Source organism: Trachemys scripta, chromosome 24 (assembly GCF_013100865.1).
Source record: "Trachemys scripta elegans isolate TJP31775 chromosome 24, CAS_Tse_1.0, whole genome shotgun sequence".
Classification (NCBI taxonomy): domain Eukaryota; kingdom Metazoa; phylum Chordata; order Testudines; family Emydidae; genus Trachemys; species Trachemys scripta.
Window position 1 is genome coordinate 12,820,565 of NC_048321.1, and position 17,747 is coordinate 12,838,311.

Below are 17,747 nucleotides of genomic sequence, written 5' to 3' on the forward strand. Positions count from 1 at the left end.
GTTACCTCTTCACCGCCCTGCAGTGTTCATGGGTAGGTGTCAAGTATCAGAGGGGTAGCCATGTTAGTCTGGATCTGTAAAAAGCAACAAAGAGTCCTGTGGCACCTTATAGACTAATAGATGTATTGGAGTATAAGCTTTGGTGGGTGAATACCCACTTTGTCAGACACATGGGTAGGTGGTTTCTCTGGAGACACTTTTTGTCCTGCCAGCTTGTTTTCCTTACCGGCCGCTCTTAAACTAAACCAGAGCCTCCACACACTAAATATCCCAGTGACTGGGTCATGTGGTGGTTGTAAAGTATTTCAGTGCTGCCACATAAACCTTATGGAATATAAGTAGTTCAAGTAACACCGGGACTGATTATTACTTATTATTTTTTATTTAAGTAGTACTGGAAGCCCCAGTCCTGGCCCAGGACCTGGTTGTGATAGGTGCTGTAAAAATGGAGCAAAAAGAGTCTGTGTGCTAGAGATCTCACAAGCTAAAGAGATGCAATGGATAGAGACCTGGGCTGGGATGCAGGAGATCTGGGTTTGTTCCCGGTTCTGCCACTAAACAGACCGAAGGTTCCACTGGGTGACTTTGGCCAAGTCACTTCCCCATTATGTGTCTCAGTTTCCCCATTTGTAAAAACCAGAAGACTGCTACTGACCTTGGTAAAATTCTTTGAGATCTACTGATGATAAGCACTAGAGAAGAGCTAGATATTGCTATTACAATACACTGACTCTTATATAATACACTACACCTACTGGATTAAAAACCATTTGGAATCTAGGACCATGATGAATTTTTTAGTAAACATTCTGGAACCTGTTGGATTCCATGTGGTTTGAAAACACTCTAGAATCCAGTGATGTCCTAGATCCAGTCAGGAATATAGAACCCATAGACTTTGAATTTGAACACATTGAGATGCTTATGATAAATGATATTCCAGACCCAGCTAGTGAGGCAGTATCCAAGAGAGTCAAGTAGGTGAGACACATTGAGTGATCTAAGACAAACAAGATTCTGGAGCTGACTACTGATCTGGTTCCATTGATGACCCACTGAGCTTGAAAAAATTGAGAGACCTAGAACACAAGGGATTCTCGAGAGAGAGCAGGGAATTTAGAATCCAGGAACAATGCAGGGTTTATAAACAGTGATATACCTGGAACCCATCAGATTTTAGAACCATAGGGGATCTAGGAACAAAGGGGCTGCCAAGGTTTTAACTCTCCCTAAGTCTGGGCACCTTCAGGCCATCTCCTGTTTTGTGCTCTGAACTTCTGACCCGTGTCTTCCACTAGACTCAGGGTCACTGCCTCCGTGATCATTGACAAAAGCCACTTTGACCAGAGTCAGAAGAGACATCCTGAACACCTGTCAGAACTTCTCCCCGATGAAGTGGTAGAGGATGGGGGATAAGGAGGAATTGAAGCAGGACATGAAGGTGAAAATGACAAAGAGGGTGCCAATTACCAACTCTGGCACCTCCTTCTCATAGAGCTTCAAGTTGTGGTAGAGGTGGTAGGGCAGTCAGCCGAGGAAAAAGAAAACCACCATGGCCACCATGACTTTCAGGGGGTTCCCAGCCCATGCCCACTTCTTCCCCTTCATCTCCAGCCCCAGGCAGAAATAGCATCTCACAATGGTGCAGAAGGGCAGCAGGAAGCCAGCAGGAACCGGACCATGGGGACAACCAGGTGGACCTGTCTGCCCAGGGCCTGCCTCTTGGCTCCGTTCCAGTCTCCGGAGATGTTGTAATTGTTGCTGCAGATGATTCTGCCCCCGTCCATCAGCCGGGTCTCCTCAAAAGCCAGGTAGGGAGTGCTGAGACCAAGAAGGCCAGCCAGACACCTGCGGCCAGCTTTCCAGCCCAGGGCAGGGAGCGGTGATTCTGAAACCAGATGGGATTTTGAATAAGGGTTTTTAAGTCCAGGCTGATGAGGGTGAGAAGTAAGATGGGGGTGAACATGCCCAGAGAGAGGCATGCACAAAGGAGTTTCCACATGGCCATGCTGAAGACCCAGTGGAAACCCAGGAGGATATAGACAGTGAAGAAGGGGATCAGCATGGTGAAGGGGAGGTAGCAGGAGACCAAGTGGAGGAACCGCAGTGTGGTCACTGTCCTCATATTCAGCCCCAGAACCCACAGGTACAGCCCATTCCCCATCACACCCACCAGGAAGGTGGGGAAGAGCAACACGGCTGCGGTGAGGTGAGAAGTGCTCACAGCAGCTGGGGTCTGGCTGGAATTCTCCCCAGTGGTTGATTGGATGGTCGTGTTGCCTTTGTCAGGTCTGTGCTGGGGATCTGCTGGCCAGATATCAAACGCATTTATCTCCAGCGAGACGGGAACCCAGTGGAGACGGCTCTGATGTAAGGGCAAATTGCTCTGAATTCTCAGCCTCCTGCAGCTGATAATTCATAAATCCGTTGTGGTAGAGGTGGTAGGGCAGTCAGCCAAGGAAAAAGAAAACCACCATGGCCACCATGACTTTCAGGGGGTTACAGAAGAGGGGTTAGACAGAGACAGAAAAGAGAGACAGAAAGGGGGTTACAAATGACCACAGAGTAGGGGAAAATATAGAATGGAAGACAAGGAAGGGAGAAATACCAGAGGGTCAGGAATGCATCATTGGAGAGGACCTCTCTGGGCACCCTCTGGTCCTCCAGACTATCCAGGCTGGGTATTCTCAGATCAACTGGGATATGGCCAGTGGAACTCACTGCTACAAGACAGAGCTATGGGTCACCTCTTGTATTGAGCATTCTGTGCCCAGGATTTTTGTAATATCCTCCTCAGCACCCTTGTATGAACCTTTTCTTCCTAAGTGAGAGCAAGGACCTTGGAGTAATAGGAAATGGATGGAGCCAGATGGATACGTCAGCAATTTATCACCAGGATTTCAAACCAGGTCTGGCTCCTTTTCAAAAATTTAATACAATTTTTTTTGTTTTTAATGGAAAAAGTGGAAACTGGATTTTTTTCACGTTTTGGAAACTGACGGGGGTAAAAAATTTGGCAGTTTGAGTAAATGTTTTGGGGGGGGGTGGATAAAAAATGGCAGGTTTGGTAAGAAAAAATGTCGGGCTTGAGTCAAATGTTCAGTTTTTATAAACAGTTTTAAGCCCAAATGCTGGGTTTTGAAAATGGATTTTTGGTAAGGAAAAGAAAAAACAATCAGATTCCAATAACTGTCTTTGGGGTTTGATTCAAAACCGTCAGTTTTGATGAAAACCATTCAGAGGATTGGTAAAAATCTTGAGTTTTCAGAAAACAGCTTTTAGCCCAAGCTTTGATTTTTGCAAACTGGTTTTTTGGGGGAAAAAACAGTGATTTTTCCATTTAAAAAAATCCAGATTCTTTTTAAACTGCAAACTCAGCACTTTTACTCCCCAAATTTAAAAGTTGGTACATTTTAAGCCAGATTTTGGGAAACACTTTCTAACTCTCAAGGGGGAGACGCTCTGGAATTGGCTTCCAGGGGTGGTTTTGGGATCCCCATCACTGGAAGGTTTTAAGAACAGCCGGACAAACACCTGGTGGCTTTTCCAGAAGATGCGCTTGGCAAACATGAGGGATTGGGCTCCGTACGGGGGGACTAATTGAGAGCCTCTTGCCTGGGCTGTGCCGGAGATGAGAGTGGAACAATCTAGGGGCCCGTCTGGGTTCCAGACGGACGGATTTATGAATTATCAGCTGCAGGAGGCTGAGAATTCAGAGCAACTTTGCCATTACATCAGAGTCGTCTCCACTGGGTTCCCGTCTCGCTGGAGATAAATGCGTTTGACATCTGGCCAGCAGATCCCCAGCACAGACCTGAGCATCACCAGTGCACGTGAGGCTCGGCAGGCTGGGGGCAGGCAACGGGAAGGGGAACTGCAGTCTGGCTGATGCAGAAAACCTCAAAAGCTGAAGTGGTTTCACAAATGCACACGCCTAACCCAGCAGGAGAAAGTGCTGTGCTTCTGTGCCTGGAAGGGGCTTTCCACCTGGCAGCCTTGGGCCTTTTTAAGGGCTGGGACTCAGGATGCCTGGTTTCTATTCCTGCTTTGGGGGGTGGGGTCTAGTGGTTAGAGCAGGGAGAACTGGGAATCAGGATTCCTGGGTTCTATTCCTGCCTCAGGGGATGGGGTCTAGTGGCTAGAGCTGGAACACCCAAGGAGAGAGGAAACTACTCAACGAGCCCATCTACCCCGGCGTCCTGTCTCTAGCAAATCCCAGCTGCTTCTGAGGAAGGCACAAGACACGACCTAGTGGATAAGGATGGAATAATCTCCCTGTGGGGGAAATTCTCTGCTAGCCTGCTCTAAACAGGTGGGTCTAACCCCTTTCCAAGCATCTTACTCCGACTTTTAACTCCTGGCTAGAAAGGCTCCTCTTGTCCTCATTACTCAGAGGTAAGGCTACATTTTAGTCACAGGTATTTTTAGTAAATGTCATGGACCGGTTATGAGCAGTAAACAAAAATTCAGGGTTTGTGACCTGTCCATGATTTTTACTATATGCCCCTAACTAAAACTTGGGCCAGGGGGCCTGGGGTACTCGGGAAGGGGGGGTAGGCTGGGGGTGTCACGGGTGCTCAGGGAATGGCCCAGAACCACCACTGGTGCTGGGAGGGTTGGGGCAGTGGCACACAGCCCAGGACCCCCACAAGCACTTTGGGGTGGGTTTGGCAGGGCTTGCAGGGTCCCTATTTGGTTCTGACCAGCATGTCCCTGCAGCTTCTAGGGGAAGGGGTGGCCAGGGGGGCTCCACGTTCTGCTCCCACCACAAGCGCCAACTCCACAGCTCCCATTGGCCAAGTACCGCAGCCAATGGGAGCTGCAGGGGCGGTGCCTGTGGGTGCAGGCAGCACACTGAGCCCCCTGGCCCCTCTGCCTAGGAGCTGCAGAGACATGCCTGTGGGAGGGAGGGAGCCCCCACCCCAGGTAAGCACCACCCTGCACCCCAACCGCCTGCCCCAGCCCTGAGCCTCCACCCAAACTGATGCTGCTGGCCCCTGAGCCAGCACCGGCGGCTGCAGAGTGATGGAGGTCACAGAAAGTCACAGAATCCGTGACTTCCCTGACCTCTGTGACAGACAGGCAGCCTTACTCATAGGACCACCTCTTGCTTTCTTCTGACTGTGATTGGCAAGGAGTTTCCTGTGGCCCTGAGTCCCCAGGCCACCTCTTTAATTCCAGGCATTCCCTGTCGTCTGACCCAACATCCTTTCCTTTGGCTGAGCAACTGGCCATGGCAGCATTCAGTGGCAAGGTGTTCCAGAGGTTGATGGTCTCAAAATTGGATTTGACTGGTGGTCAATCACACCCCCTGGCCCTTCCTGCTTGGGTCATGGATTTGATGGGAGGTTGGGGTGAAGATGGGAGTCCAGACTCCTGGGTTCTATTCCTGTTCCGATCATTCCATCTGAGCTCCTGCATAGCCCAGGCCAGAGAGCCAGGGATTCCTCCATCCAGCTCGTATCTGATGGAATGTATGAATCATTTTAACAAAATATACTGATTCTTGGTTTTCATAGAATCATAGAATATCAGGGTTGGAAGAGACCTCAGGAGGTCATTTAGTTCAGTCCCCTGCTCAAAGCAGGACCAATCCCCAACTAAATCATCCCAGGCAGGGCTTTGTCAAGCCGGGCCTCAAAAACCTTTAAGGATGGAGATTCCATCACCTCCCTAGGGAACCCTTTCCAGTGCTTCACCACCACCGTCCTAGTGAAATAGTGTTTCCTAATATCCAACCTAGACCTCCCCCACTGCAACTTGAGACCATTACTTCTTGTTCTGTCATCTGCCACCACTGAGAACAGCCGAGCTCCATTACCTCTTTGCAAGCCCCCTCATCACATAGTTGAAGGCTGCTATCAAATCCCACCTCACTCTTCTCTTCTGCAGACTAAACAATCCCAGTTCCCTCAGCCTCTCCTGGTAAGTCATGTGCCCCAGCACCCTAATCATTTTTGTTGCCCTCCGCTGAACTCTCTCCAATGTGTCCACATCCCTTCTGTAGTTGGGGCCCCAAAACTGTACTCAATACTCACCAGTGGTGAATACAGGGGAATAATCATTTCCCTCAATATGCTGGCAATATTCCCACTAATACAGCCCAATATGCTATTGGTCTTCTTGGCAACAAGGGTACACTGCTGATTCATATCCAGCTTCTCATCCACTGTAATCCCCAGGTCCTTTTCTGCAGAACTGCTGCTTATCCAGTCGGTCCCCAACCTGTAGCGGTGGATGGGATTCTTCTGTCCTAAGTGCAAGACTCTGCACTTTTCCTTGTTGAAACTCATCAGATTTCTTTTGGCCCAGTGCTCCAATTTGTCTAGATCTTTCTGGACCCTATCCCTACCCTCCAGCATATCTACCTCTCCTGCCAGCTTAGTATCATTTGTGAACTTGCTGAGGGTGCAATCCATCCTATCATCCAGATCATTAATGAAGATGTTGAACAAAACCGGCCCCGGGACAGACCTCTGGGGCACTCCACTTGATACCAGCTGCCAACTAGACATCAAGCCATTGATCATGACCCCATGATTTAGCCAGCTTTCTATCCACCTTATAGTCCATTCATCCAGCCCATACTTCTTTAACATGCTGGCAAAAATACTGTGGGAGACCGTATCAAAAGCTTTGCTAAAGTCAAGATATATCATGTCCACCACTTTCTCCATATCCACAAAGCCAGTTATCTTAGTAGATCTCAAAGAACTTTGCCAAGGAGGTCAGTAGCCGTCTCCTGGATTTTACAAATGGGGAAACCGAGGCATAGAATGCAGCAGTGACTTGCCCCAGAGCATTCAGTCTGCCAATGGCAGAGCCAGGAATAGTACCAAGGCCTCCTGAGACCTGGTTCAGGTCTCTATCGACCCTGACAGTAAGCTCCCTCATGCAAGATCTGTCTCTTTACTCTCTCTTTATACAGTGCCTAGCAAGGTGGGCTTGTGGCCATGACTAGACCGCCCACTGAGTTCTAGCCCTGGCTCTGGCAGGAGAGTGGCGGCTAGTTTTAAAGCAATGGCTGTTTCTTAGGTGGTTGTTCTGCTAAGACAGTGTCCGAATGATCATTTCCATTTATGGTTTGCAGCTTTTCTATTTAGAGAGCAAGTGGGGGTGGAGCATGTAGTAGACACGGAGTTAAGGGGAGTGAACTCAACACACAGGGCAGTACTGAGGCGAGGACAGACAGACGCTTTGCTGGGCATTCGAGTCTCTGGGCTGGGTATGTGTTTTCACCACTTGCTGCCCAGGTGAGTCTGACGTTGTTGGGTTTGAAGGGGAATTTCCCTGCTAAGGCCACCTAGAAACCACAGACATTTGCTATTGCTATTGTAAAGGCAAACAAGTTGGATTCCCTGCCATGGAGTATCAGTGGTGTTAGCCCGTGAAACTCCCGCCACTGGGTATTCGTGGTGTTGGCCTGTGAAACTCCCTGCTACTGGGTATCTGTGGGGTTAGACTGTGAGACTCCCTGCCATCGGGTAGCACTGGGGTTAACATGGGGCACTCAGTAGACAGAGATAGTAGATGAGATCTGTAATGTGGGTAAATTTTCGCTCTTGTTTCATGGTAATCAGATGAGGTGCTCCCCATTAGAAGTGTCTAAGAAACAGGATCCCACCGTCCCTGCCAGTGCCCAGGAGTCCTGCCTCCCAGTCCCTCCACCATTCTCTAATCATTAGGCCTTTCTACAGAGCTAATGAGGCTGTGGATTGAGATTTCCTGTGTTACAATGAGGTGAGAAGGACCCTGCAAACTCTCATGAGTCAGGGTGTAGCAGCAGTTCCTGTGGCTGGCAGATAAGCACAAGAGATGGGGATGGGAGGGGGAGGGGTGGATTTTTCTTCCTTGTAGCAGTGAGTTCCACTGGCACCAGCTCCTGCACGCTAGGAGTCAACAGCACCAATTCCCCCGCATCCCCAACTGAGTAGGCCTGATCCCCTGCCCTGGGGCCAGATTGGAGCTGGCCACACTAGAGGGGAAAGGCCCCAGGACCCATTCCCTGTTCCCTTGAGCCAGCCACACATCCAGATCACAGCTATGTGGTATTCTCTGCATAGCTGTATGTTTGATCTACTAGAGTGTCCCCTTCTCCACTCCTCCCACGTCTGCTATCCCCCTTGTCCTCCTCTATTGCTCACAGCTCTATCCTGTAGCAGTGAGTTCCACCAGCTATAGCCCAGTTTCTGAGAATATCCAGCCTGGATATTCTGGAGGACCAAAGGGTGCCCAGTGAGGTCCTCTCCAATGTTACCTTCCTACCCCAATCTGGTACTAATCACTTCTCCTCTTCCACTCTCCGTTTTTGCCTCCACTGTCATCCCTTCCAACCCCTCTTCTGTCTCTTCCCAGGTTACTATGGAACAAGATATCTCGGCACTCCCACCAACCACAGTGGCAAATTCCAGCAAGACCACAGAGATNCAAGATATCTCGGCACTCCCACCAACCACAGTGGCAAATTCCAGCAAGACCACAGAGATCACGAAGATCTCTCACCTGGCCTCTGCTGTTTTGCTCTTCATCACCTTCCTGGTGGGTGTGGTGGGGAACGGGATGTTCCTGTGGGTGCTGGGGCTGAAGATGAGGAGGACGGTGACCACGCTCTGGTTCCTTCACCTGGTCTCCTGCTACCTTCTCTTCACCCTGCTGATCCCCTTCTTCGCCATCTATGTCCTCCTGGGTTTCCACTGGGTCTTTGGCATGGCCATGTGCAAGCTTCTCAATGCCTTCGGTTCCATGGGCATGTTCTCCTCCGTCTTCCTTCTCACACTCATCAGTCTGGACCGCTACACCCTCACTCACCATCCCATTTGGTCGAGGAATCACCGCACCATGCCCCGGGCATGGAAGCTGGTCGTGGGCGTGTGGCTGGCCTCCTTCAGTCTCAGTGCTCCCTACTTGGCTTTCCGGGAGACCCGCGTGGTGGACAGGAGCAGGATTACCTGCATCAATAATTACAACATCTCCGGGAACTGGAATGGAGCTGAGACACAGAACCTGGGCAGACAGACCCACCTGGCCATCTTCTTGGTCCGGTTCCTGCTGGGATTCCTGCTGCCCTTCTGCACCATCGTGGGATGCTATGTCCGCGTGGGGCTGAAGATGAAGGAGAAGAAACTGTCATGGGCAGGGAAGCCCTTCAAAGTCATGATGGCCACGATGGTTTCCTTCTTCCTTGGCTGGCTGCCCTACCACCTCTACCATGGCTTGAAGCTCTACGAGAAGGAGGTGCCAGAGTCGGTGACAGATGCCCTCCTGGTAATTTACACCTTAACATCCTGCTTCAATGCCTCCTTCTCTCCCATCCTCTACCTCTTTGTGGGGGAGAAGTTCTGGCAGGTCTTCAGGATGTCTCTTATCACTCTGGCCAAAGAGGCTTTTGTTGATGATCTCAGTGCCCCTGAATCTAATGGAAGACAGATGTCAGAAGTTGAGAAATCAAAAGAAGAGATGGTCTGAAGGTGCCCAGACTTAGGGAGAGTTGAAAACTTGGCATCCCCTTTGTTCCTAGATTCCCGCTGGTTCTGAAAGCTGATGGGATCGAGGTATCTCAATGTTTATAAACCCCTCAGTATCCCTGGATTCTAGATTCCCTGCTGTCTCCAGAATCCCATATGTTCTAGGTCCCATACGTTCTAGTGGGGAAGTGACTTGGGCAAGGTCACCCAGCAGGTCAGTGGCAGAACTGGAACAAACGCCTGTCTCCCTCATCCCAGATGAGGTTTCTTTCTATTTCATCTTCTTACACATTGAGCTTTCTGGGACTGGTTCGGTCTTTTTGCTCTGTGTTTGTACCGCACCTAGCACAGCAGGGTTCTGGGCCAGGACTGGGGCTCCCAGCACTACTGAAATGAAAAAAAAAATAATAATACTGATTCCCACGTTTTTCTTGAACTACATAGTTTCTGTAAGGTTTGTGGGGCATTTCTGACATAATTTACAAACACCTTGTGACCAGCTCACTGGGATATTTCATGTGGGGAGGCTCTGGCTTAGTTTAAGAGTGGCCAGTAAGGAAAACAGGATGATAGAATAAAGAGGTGCACCAGAGACTCCACCTGTCCATGAACATTTCAGGGTGGTGAAGAGAGAACCTCCAAGCTAATAAAAGTAACTCTGTATGGAATATGGGTAATCATTCATAATATTATGGATACAAAATTGTATTGAAACATACCTGATATCCCATGTAAGCTATCAGTGGAAAAGTTATCATTTGATAAATATGATATGCTTGTTTAGGTGTATGCATTCTTTTTGTGTCATAAGTTGTAAATATGTGTGGTATATTGATATCTCAAATCTGTGCTGTGTGTCTGGGTGACATCCCCAGATAGATTACATCAGCACTGTCCAGGTTGTTCGATGGCCCATCAAGAATTGGCTGGCAGTGTTGTATTTTGGGTAAGATCCAAACCAGTATTGATCTGAGAATGTGGCTGGCCCTTTGGGGATTAGAAGAACATTTTGTATAGTTAATAGAATTTTAAGTAACTTCTCACTTTACTGAACCTATTTTCTGACTGGAAACCTAAGATTGGAATGCAATAAAGGGAGCTGTGGGATTTCTTTCTTTTTTCTTGTCTTCTTGATAACCAGTGCGGTGGATCAGGAGCACAGCTTATGACTGGTTGGTGAATCTAACTACAGTGTTAACAACCAGTTTTGGGAGAATCTGCTCTCCTTTTTGCAGCCTGCCCTGATCTTGGCATTTTCAGTGTGGGCTGCCCTGTGCACCTCTGGTCAAAGGTCACAGTAACTGTGAAGATCCCACCTGCCAACTCCAGCTAAGTTACAAAACCTTGGCCAAGTCTAGGGCCAAGCAGATCCAAAAGATGATAAAGAGTTAAAAAGGTCCTCCCTGGTTGATTCTTCATCACTGGCAATTTTTAAAGCAGGACTGGATGGTATTTCTAATGGATCTGCTCTAGTTCAACAAAGGACTAATTCAGGGACGTTCTCATCAGGTTAGACTAGGGGACCACCATGCTGCTTCTGGCCTTGGAATCTCTGATTCTATCCAGATGTCAGGCAGATGTTGTTGAGGTGCTGTACCAGTTGTCACCTGGACCCACTGGGGTATTTCAGGAAGCCAGGCCTGTGTGGGCCACCACTCCTGCGTGGAGGGCTGGGCAAAGTTAGACATGCGCGTAGCCCCTCTGTTTTAAAAATCTTTTCCCATTGCTACTGTTCAGAGGAAACAAGACTGCCAAACATGACAAATACTACCTCTTGCTGATTCATAATTTAATAGGATCTCATGTATTCTAGGAATCCTGGACAGTTCTTAACCTCTTGCGTCCCAGGTCTGTCAGTGTTTTGAATGCGATCTGATCTGATGTAGGTTGGATTTCGACATCATGTTTTCCAAACCACTTTGTTTCAAAAGCCAATAGGATCCTATGCATTCTAGATATGTGGCTGGTTCCTGAACCTCTTGGGTTCTAGGTCTGCCAAGATTTAAAAACCCAAAGAGATCCTATGCGGTCTAGAGCATCCTAGTTTCCAATCTCATATATGACATCGTAGACCACATAGGACCAGTTTGAGGTTCAAGAATCACTCAAATGTCTAGAACTCAGGGATACTATTGTGGTTTTTAAATGTGTGTGTGTGTATACATATACACATACACATGTAGATATATAATATACACACACACAATAGTACCGCATTAGTTCTAGATATTTGCCTAGTTCTTAAACCTCTTGAGTTCTAGGTATGACAATGTCTTAAAACCCAATCAGATCTGACATGGTCTAGTACCTGAAGGGTTCCAAGCACATGGAATCATGTACTGACTTGAGACACTTTCTAACAGGCCTGATGTTCACAAAGATTTCAGCTCCTTCTTTTGGAAATTCAGGACTTTTTAAGGGTGCTCATCTGAGAAACCCTCCAAAAATAGAACCATAACAAATAATCACCAATTATTTTGGAATATTAAGCCTGTAAGGCAGTAGGGCATGGAGTGAACAGACCAGATCCTCACCAGTGTAAATCAGTGTAGAGCTATTGACTTCACTTCAGAGTTCTTGGGATCTTCTGCTGCTGCTGGGAGATGAGTGGCATCTAGCAGGTTGGAGGGGGCTAGAAGCTAGGACTCCTGGTTCAAACCTAGCTTTGTGGGGAAATGGTGTTTAGCAGTTACAGTAGACTTAATGACACCAAAATGTTTAATGAATTAGTGTCCAATTTGCCAAATTGTTTCTCTCAACCACCAAAAAGCTGACATTTTCAACATAAAATATTTCAATTTTCTTATTCAAAACAACTTTTTATTCATTTAAAATGTGTAAAAACCAAGTTCAGAAAAAAAAACATTTTGTTCAGATTAAAACAATCTCCACCCCCCACCCCCACAACTTTTTGCTAGCTAATAATAATAATTTGAGGCCATTCGAAATGAGTCATCCCCACACCACCAACTCTGGTGCTCAGAAGAACCAGAGACCAAAATAATTGGTTATTGGCACAGGACTTACATGCCATGTGTGGTCCCAATTCAGCCCCCTAGTGGCTGAAGACACCAGGTCAAAGGTGATAATAGGAACAAGAACTCAAACATCTCCATGCTTCATTCAAAAGAGCAGTGGCTATGTCTCTAAGCCCCCATGTGTCAGTTCAACGTGGGTGTTACTCACACTCAATTTCCGATGGAAGCCGTACCCACAGAAGTGTGAACTGCTATTTAGCACAGGTGCAAACAACTTGAGGAGTGGACTCACTTTTGCAGTACGACTGCACCGGCCCTCGGTCCCATTGCGTAGCTGAGCTCAGGGGCCATCCCAAGTTCGGCCTCTTTGCTATTTTCCCTCACTCTGCACCAAGAACATTATAACCATCTGAAAATGTTCAATCAGTGTGTGTATGGGGGGAGGAGCCTGTATCGTGGGAACCTCTGGATCAAATGACCCCAAATTTGCATCACAAACCACACCCCAGCCTCCATTCCTCAGTGCCAGATCTCAAGGCAGTTTCCCCCAGCCCTGTCCCGCTGTGGCATCCCCCGTTTGTGCAGAGGGGCAGCAGGAAGCCTATCAGGAACTGCACCACGAACAGGACTGGATGGAGACATGTTCTCCATGCCTGTGTCTCGGTTTCGTCCCCCTCTCCAGAGAAGGTGTAACTATTGGTGCAGGCGAACCTGCCCCCTCCATCTCCAGGAGCTCCCAGAAACTCAGTTAGGGAGAGCTGAGAGTGAAGGAAACCAGCTACATGCTCGTGAACAGCTTCCTGAGCAGGGCAATGGTGCAGGGATGCCAGGACCTGATGGGGAGGCAGGTGAGGGTGCAGTGGTCCAGGCTGCTGAGGGTGAGGTTGAAGATGGTGGAGAGTATGCCCAGGGAGAGGAAGGCATTGAGGAGCTCATACATCACCGTACCAAAGACCCAGCAGAAACCAAGGCTGATGTAGACACGAACAAAGTTATAAAACAGGAGATGAGGACCAGATGGAAGGACAAGAGGGACGTCATCAACATCCTAATCCTCAACCCAAGAACCGACAGGCAGAGCCCACAGCCAGCCTCACCAGGGTGGTGCCACCTGCAGCTGCCACTTGACTTCCCTTCCCAACTAGCTGGGGGTTGCTCCCATTGGCTGCAGGGCTGGCAGGACAGGCGGAGGAGCTGTGAGTGGCCGTGCTGGCTGGAAAGGCAGAGGGGCAGTCAGGGGTCGGGCCGTTTAGGAAGGCGGAGGGGCCGTGAGGGGCTGGGCTGGCCAGGAAGGTGGAGGGGGCATGAGGGGCTGGGAAAGAGGAGGGGCCGTGACGGTTGAAGCCAGTCGGCAAGGTGGAGGTGCGGTGAGAGTCCGGGCTGGTTGGGAATGCAGAGGGGCCGTGAGACCCTAAGGAGGTGTAAGAATAACACAAAGGGGATTGGAGAAGACGAAGAGGTATATGCTAAAGATGATAAAGACTAAAAAAAGACCCACCCTGACGGTTTCTCCACCCACAATTTTTAAAGCAGGACTCGATGGTATTTCTAACACTTCTTGGGCAGTTCTGAGCTCAGCGTCTGCAGCACCTGGTTGCAAGCGGCCACCTGAATCCAGCAGCCCTTTCCTCTCTGCACACTCACGTCCAACTCCGGGGCATCAGCCCGGCCACACTCATGCCAGCCGCCGTGGACGAATCTCTGGGGCACGTGCCTCTTTGAGAGCCCCGTTGAAGCTCTAGTCCCTTTGGACACATGACTCCTTCCAATGGGTGGCAGGTGATGTTGATATTTGCCCAGGGGGTACTGCAGCTCCCAACATTTCTGTGCTTTCCCGCTTGGCTGGGCAGTAGTGAATTATCCAATGGACCAACGGGGCCTGTGCCTAGGGCCTCTGGCCAATTGGGGGACCCAAAAGAATGGATGCCTCCAACAGCGGAAATGCCGAAGCCCTGGAAGAAGCATTGGGTGGGCAAGGAGGCGAAAATCCTAGCACCCCGACACCACTCCCCGGCAGAAGCACCAGGTCAGGTGGGAGGTGCCCCAGCACCCAGATCCCCGCTGCATCCTTGGCACTTGCTCCCTGCCGAGGCCTCAGGATAGTGGTTAGAGCAGGGGAGGGGTGACTCAGGACATCTGGGTTCTGGCCCCAGAGCTGGGAGGGGAGTGGTGTATAGTTGGTTAGAGAGGCTGGGGCTGTTTCTTAGGTGTTTTTTTTTTCTTAGACAGTGTCTGAATGATCATTTCCAAATTTGGTTTGTAGCTTCTCCATCTCATGGAGCAGCTGGAGGCGGAGCATGTAGAAGACACAGAGTTAAGGGGAGAGAGCTCAACACACAGGGCAGCACAGACTCACAGACACTTTGCTGGGAAACACACACCATCCGAGTCTCTCTCTGCGCTGGGTCCGGCGCTGCCCAGGTGAGTCGAGACAATGAGCAGCTGCACCTCGTTGGGTCTGAAGGGGAATTTCTTTGTTAATCCTACCTAGATGCCACAGACATTTGCTATTACCAAGGCAAACAGTGGGATTCCCTTCCACTGGGAATTAATGGGGTTAACATGGAGACTCAATAGACAGAGGTAGTAGGTGGGGTCTGTGACATGGATGATTTTTTTTCTCTTGTTTCAGGTTAATCAGGTGAGGTGTTCCCCATTTACGAAGCTCTAAGACACCAGAACCCCCATCCCTCCCACAGCCCAGGAATCCTGCCTCCCACTCCTGCAGCTCTAACCCACTAGACCTGACTCACTTCCCAGACGCAGGAATGGAACTCAGGAGTCCTGGCTCCCAGTCTCCCGTGGTCTAAACCTTAGGCCAGTCTGCAGAGCACAGAGGACATCATGCTAACAGGGCCGGGGGCGTGGGGGCGCAGTCGCTGACAGAGACAATAGCCCAGAGATTCCTGGGCAGAGAAGCAGGTTGGTGTATTGCAGCTTCCTGTGTTACAATGAGGGTGAGAAGGACCCTGCACGCTCTGGAGTCAGGGTGTAGCAGCAGTCCCTGTGTGTGTGTATAACAGGTGGGGTCAGGGAGAGATGTTTTTTTCCACCATGTAGCAGTGAGTTCCACTGGCCCCAGCTCCTGCATGCTAGAAGTCAACACCACCGATCCCTACCTCCCTGAACCAGCTAGTCCCAGACCCTGAAGCAAGATCAGAGCCAGCGCCTCCTAGTTGTGACAGGTCTCATGTGTTGTGCTAGAGTCTGCTTGGGAAATGGGTGTCCATTTGGTTGCGGAGTTCATGAGATGGAGCCCCCTGAATTTGAGCTGCTGCTACTATCCAAATGCCACTGAGACCCCTGTGTGTAGGGTAACTGCCTTGAAAACTGGTACTCTGCAACGGAGGCTGGGGTGGGGTTAGTGTGGCAAATTTGGGACCATTGGGTCAAGGAGCTCCCGGGATTCAGCCCCTCTCCCCAAAATATGAGCCGATTTCTCATTTTCAGATTGTCAGGGCATTCTTGGTGCAGAGCCAGGGAAAAACCAAAGGCTCGGACCTTCATGAAATGCAGAGCATGGACAGCCCCTGAACTCGGCTATTGAATGAGGGCAGGGACTGGTACAGAAATATTTCAAAAGTTGTTCCACTACTAAAGTGTTTGTACTTTGGTTCACATTCTGTTTACACCTCTGCAGGGTATAGCTTGCACAGGAAATCTGGAGTGCGAAACACAGGCACTGAGCGGTGTGCTGACAGGGGCGGAGGGGCGGGGGCGGACCACAGGCATTGTTCTTAGTCTTTACACCTATAGATGAGGAGTCTGATGTTGTCCTCATCCACCTAAGCTTTCGTGGGCTAAAACCCACTTTGTCAGATGCATGGAGTGAAAAATACAGTAAGCAGTATATATATTACAGCACATGAACAGATGAGAGTTGTCTTACCAAGTGCGGGGGTCAGTGCTAATGAAGTCAATTCAATCAAGTTGGAAGTAGCCTATTCTCAACAGTTGAGAAGAAGGGGTGAATATCAACAGAGGGAAAATTACTTTTTGTAGTGCCATCATGTGCCAGCAATGCCCCTCTGCCATATACGTTGGCCAAACTGGACAATCTCCGACCAAAAGAATAAATAGACACAAATCAGACATCAAGCATTATAACATTCAAAAACCAGTAGGAGCGCACTTCAATCTTCCAGTACACTCAATAACAGACCTAAAAGTGGCCATTCTTCAACAAAAAACCCTTCAAAACCAGACTTCAACGAGAAACTGCAAAACTGGAATTAATTTGCAAACTGGACAACATCAGATTAGGCCTGAATAAAGACTGGGAGTGGATGGTCACTACAAAAAGTAATTTCCCCACTGTTGATACTCACACCTTCTTGTCAACTGTTGTGAATAGGTCATTTCCACCTTGATTGAATGGCTGCAGGTGGTTTCCCTGGAGCCACACTTTGTTCTGCTGGCTTGTTTTCCTTATTGGCTATTCTTAAACTAAGCCAGAACTTGCACACATTAAATATTCCAGTGAGCAGGTCACATGGTTGTTGTAAAGTATTTCAGAGCCGCCCCACAAACCTTGAATCTATGTACAGGTCTGTCTCATCTTACGCTGGGGTTACGTTCCGCAGTCAGCGCCTGAAGCAAAAATCGTGTATAGTCAAAATGACATTGACTGTAATGGCGGGCGGAATCGCCCGCACTACAGAAACAGTATTTAACTTGTTATTTTTCTCTTTTGGTTTTGCCGACCGCGTAAAGCTGAAATCGCGCATGTTAAATGCACCTACGATGCGACAAACCTGTAGTTCAAGTAACACCCAGGATTGATTATTACTTATTATATTTTATTTCCGGTAGTTCTGGGAGCCCAAGACCTGACCCAGGGCCCTGCTGTGCAAGGCGCTGTACAAACACAGAGTTGAAAGTGAGTCCCTGCACAAGCGAGCTCACCTTCTAGGGAGGCAGGGTAGATAGAGACCAAGATTGCCTCTCAGGAGACCTTGGTACTATTCCTGACTCTGCCACTGGCCATCTGGGTGACCTTGGCCAAGTCACTTCCACACTATGTGCCTCAGTTTCCCCATTTGTGATAACCAGGAGACTGCTACTAACCTCTTTGGTAAAATATGTTCAGATCTACTGAGGAAAAGCACTAGAGAAGAGCTGGGGTGAGTTTTTGGGCTGGCTGGAAAGTTGGGGCGGCCATGAGGAGCCGGGCCTGCTGGGAAGGCGCAGTTGCCATTAGGGGCTGGGCTGGCCGGGAAGGCGGAGGTGCCATTAGGGGCTGGGCTGGCTGGGAAGGTGGAGGGGCCATGAGATGTTAGGTCGGTTGGGAAGCTGGAGTGTGGAG

At 49.2% G+C, this 17,747-nt stretch overlaps 1 protein-coding gene and 1 pseudogene across 1 annotated transcript; one reads left to right on the forward strand and one right to left on the reverse strand.

The window, feature by feature from the left end:
• Positions 1-1,245: 1,245 nt before the first annotated feature.
• LOC117869870 lies at positions 1,246-3,570 on the reverse strand (annotated as a pseudogene).
• A 4,791-nt stretch (positions 3,571-8,361) lies between these two features.
• On the forward strand, positions 8,362-10,491 carry LOC117869871 (probable G-protein coupled receptor 33). The gene has a single exon (XM_034756976.1). It carries the CDS (start codon positions 8,362-8,364, stop codon positions 9,463-9,465), a length of 1,104 nt encoding a protein of 367 aa, XP_034612867.1. The 3' UTR covers positions 9,466-10,491.
• The last annotated feature ends 7,256 nt before the right edge of the window (positions 10,492-17,747 follow it).